At 36.7% G+C, this 4,207-nt stretch overlaps 1 protein-coding gene across 1 annotated transcript; it reads left to right on the top strand.

Annotated features, from left to right (window-relative positions):
- The first annotated feature begins 398 nt into the window (after positions 1–398).
- LOC107921425 (mechanosensitive ion channel protein 8) lies at positions 399–3,973 on the top strand. The gene is made up of 5 exons (XM_016851276.2): positions 399–2,336; positions 2,467–2,590; positions 2,796–3,089; positions 3,176–3,378; positions 3,456–3,973. The coding sequence occupies exons 1-5, from the start codon at positions 649–651 to the stop codon at positions 3,751–3,753; spliced, it is 2,607 nt and encodes an 868-aa protein (XP_016706765.2). The 5' UTR covers positions 399–648; the 3' UTR covers positions 3,754–3,973.
- The last annotated feature ends 234 nt before the right edge of the window (positions 3,974–4,207 follow it).

Raw genomic sequence — 4,207 nt, 5'->3', positions numbered from 1 at the left:
AAAACTAAATATAAATAATAAAATAGAAAAGAAGATGAAATCAAATTATTTTATTTCAAATTTAACAACTTATTGTTGTTTATAATTTTAAAACGATTAAATAGAAGCAAAATCACAATAATATTTACGAAAAACTTAATTAAAATTGGAATATATTGAAAGGAAAAGAGAAAAGAGATGTTATTGATGCAAGACAGAAAGTGGATTTGGAACCTCGAGGTAGGTTCCGAGTCCTCATAAATTAAATGCATTTTTTATATTTTAAATGAATTAAAAGAAGAGAAGAGAGACTAAATTTGAAAATTGTAAAGAGTAGAGGGATTAGAGGTAAAATTAGATTAACCTAATACTCTATTTTCATAATTAGCAGTAAGGGCGTAACCATGCATTTTGTTTGTCTCTTTCGTCTTCAACGCCACCTTTTACTCTTCTTCATATTGGTTCTCTCTCTTCTCCGCCAGTTTCCATTGTTAGTATGTTACAACTAACAAATTTCTCCCAAATTTCAAAACAGAAACAACAAAAATCCAATTGAAAAAAAAAAATCGGCCAGAACATTAATATCTCAGCAGCCAAAGATTCAATAATCTAAATTTTGGCTGCAATATACGGCGAAGCGTTCATGGCCATGGTTAAGATGAAAAATCAATGTCGAAATGGAAATTGAAAATCTTCGCGTCGGCTAACAATAACAACCTTAACGACGACAACGAAGAGCTTCCGATTCTATACGATTTCGATTGTCACGAAGAAGAGCTGATAATAAGCGCCATGGATGGTGATACTAGAAAATCCCCTGTAAATCCCGTCGAAACTGCAGAATCCAGGACAGGCAAAGACTCAAACCTTGAAACCGACAGTTTTAGGCACTCCAACTATGAGTTTTGGAGCGATAGAGAAGAGATCAAAGATGGTGGTGAAGATAATTTCGATTACAAGCAACGATGGCAACCGGGCGAAGAATCATCGTCTTGGAAGATAATGAATGATCATTTCTTGAAAAAAACAAGCAACACCAACGAGATTGCGTTAGAGATGGGGTTAGATGTTGATGATATTAAACGGGATCCCTCGGTTATGTCTCGAGACTCTAGAAGGGTTTCTTTCGAAGCAGCGGTCCCGAGTTTTCAGTACCAATCGCAGCATCAAGAAGGAATAAATGATCGAGCCTACGAACTCTCGAGAGGAATGTCGAACGCATCGGCTCTGTCGGGTTTGCTATCGAAAGTGAGTTGCACCAAGTCAAGGCTTATAGATAGGCCACCAGAAGAGGTGCAAATGATGTCGGATTTGTTATCCAAATCGGGTCCGATTATGTCCGGATTGTTAGGCAAAGGTTCGGAAGGTGAAGAAGAAGATGACCCATTTGCAGATGAAGATGTGCCTGATGAGTTTAGGAGAGCTAATCTCAATGCACTCACTTTGCTTCAATGGTTGAGCCTCGTCTTGATTGTAGCTGCTTTGGTTTGTAGTTTATGGATTCCTTCTTTGAAAACCATGGACCTATGGGAGCTTAGGCTATGGAAATGGCTAGTGTTCTTGCTGGTTTTGATATGTGGGAGATTGGTGTCTGGATGGGGTATCAGATTGATTGTGTTCTTCATTGAAATGAACTTCTTTTTAAGGAAAAGGATGTTGTATTTCGTTTATGGTGTAAGAAAACCAGTCCAGAATTGCCTATGGTTAACTTTAGTGCTATTGACATGGCATTTCTTGTTTGACAATAAAGTTGAGAGGGAAAACGATTTTCTAATTTACGTGACCAAAATCCTAGTTTGTTTCTTGGTGAGTACGTGTCTATGGTTACTCAAGACATTACTAGTCAAAGTAATGGCTTCATTATTTCATGTGAGCACTTATTTCGATAGGATACTACACACATTATTCAACCAATATGTGATCGAATTACTCTCTGGTCCTCCAATAATTGAAAACCAAAGGATGGAAGAAGAAAGGGAAAGGATTGCGGCCGAGATCAGTCGGTTGCAGACAGCCGGTGCAAAAGTGCCTTCGGATCTTCACGAAGATGCCTTTCCCACACAAAGGACTAGTGAGAAGTTGAGAAAAACATTCACCAGGCTAAAAACGTTTTCTTCGGCACCTTCACCGAAGAAAGGGGGTAATGGGATTGCGTTAGAACACTTACATAAGCTCAACCATAGGAACATTTCGGCTTGGAACATGAAGAGATTGATGAAGATGGTCCGATATGGGACATTGACTACATTGGATGAGCAGATAATGCAGGATGATTCTGTGAAACAGATCAGAAGTGAACACGAAGCAACCCTTGCTGCTAAGAAGATTTTCCAAAATGTGGCTCACCGTGGTTCCAAGTGAGTATTTTGAACACAAGTCCTTAACCACTCCGTTTACAAATGAATTTGGTTTAAAATTAAAAGATCAAAACTTGTATATGAAACATGATATCCACTCTTGTTGTTACTTGGTGTTTTTGGTTGATAGATTTATCTACGTGGAGGATTTAATGCGGTTTATGCGAGAAGATGAGGCTTTTAGAACAATGGCTACCTTTGAAGGTGCTTATGAGATGAGGAGGATTAGCAAATCATCCTTGAAGAATTGGATGGTAAGTATTTTTATTTCCCTACTCTATTTTTATTAAAGTATTTAAATTCGATATATTTGTACGCGAGTATAATGACTTTTGAGTCCTAAAAACTAAAAGAAAGCTGAGCTAAAAATGAATCTACAATATTAATAGTTCATCATTGGTTAACTATAGCGTCATTGGGGGAACTCTATCCATTCATACAATAGCTATTTTGTTACAGCTGAACGCGTATAGAGAAAGAAAAGCTCTGGCCTTGACCCTAAACGACACAAAGACGGCAGTAAAACAGCTTCACCACATGGTAAACGTGATTACCATAATCATCATAGTTGTCATCTGGCTTGTCATTCTGGAGATTGCTTCCTCAAGGGTTATAGTACTCTTCAGCTCCCAGCTGGTCGTTGCCGCCTTCATCTTCGGCAACACCTGTAAAACCATCTTCGAATCTATTGTCTTCTTGTTCATCATTCACCCTTTCGATGTTGGAGACCGCTGCGAGATCAATGGAGTGCAGGTACTATATCCCATCATTCAATCATCCTTGTGTACTTAAAACATTGCATGTCAACTAATAAAATGAAAAACATGATTTTGGTTTAGTTAGTGGTGGAAGAGATGAACATTCTTACTACAGTTTTCTTGAGATTCGACAACTTGAAACTGGTGTTTCCCAACAGTGTTCTTTCAACGATGCCGATCGGTAACTTTTATCGTAGTCCAGATATGGGTGATGCAATCGATTTCTTAATCCATAGTGGTACACCAGTCGAGAAGATTGCTCTCATGAAGCAACGAATAGTAAGGTATACATGAATGAAAACCACCATTTCCATCTTGAAAGTTTTCTACATCGATATTCATCGGTTTTGTTTTGTTGCAGTTACATCGTGAACCGGAAAGAACACTGGTGTTCTGATCCGATGATTGTGTTAAAAGAATTTGAACAATTTAACCAAATAAAAATGGCGGTTTGGGTAACTCATAAAATGAACTACCAAGACATTGGAGAGAGGTGGGAAAGGAGGTCTCGATTGGCTGAAGAGATAGTGAACATCCTCAAAGAACTTGACCTGCAATACCGTTTGCTGCCCATTGACATCAATGTCTGCACCTTGCCTTCCGTCCACTCCACTCGTTTTCCTTCCACATGGAATACTGCAGAAACTTCGACCGAGTAGAAAGCTACGGTGACATAAGATTCAGTGAGATTATTATAGCAACCACGGTGAGTTTAGTTAATGCAGAGGTTGAATATTGTAAGGAAGAAATTGAAATGAATAGTTAAATATTTGTTTGGATTTGAATGCACTGTGACAATAAAGTATGAATAGAAACTGGATTAAAAATTGTCTTCAATTAAAGTTTATTAATAGTGAAAGTACTCACCAATTTGCTCTATTATAGGCTCTACTTAAACTATTCTTTCGAAATAATTTAGTTTAGGTATTATTAAGTTTTTTTAAATAAGGTGGAATTTTAATAAAGTTAATTTTTGTTGTTTTAAAGTATATCATCTATTGTTAACAAGTTCTTTTTTTTTGAAGTTTTTTTATAAATTTATAAATAAATTTTTTTATTTAGAATTAAATTGTGAAAGAAAAAAATAATTTACATAATTAATCCATTTAATAA

Source organism: Gossypium hirsutum, chromosome D01 (genome assembly GCF_007990345.1).
Source record: "Gossypium hirsutum isolate 1008001.06 chromosome D01, Gossypium_hirsutum_v2.1, whole genome shotgun sequence".
Classification (NCBI taxonomy): Eukaryota; Viridiplantae; Streptophyta; class Magnoliopsida; order Malvales; family Malvaceae; genus Gossypium; species Gossypium hirsutum.
This window is presented reverse-complemented; position numbering and strand designations above follow the sequence as displayed.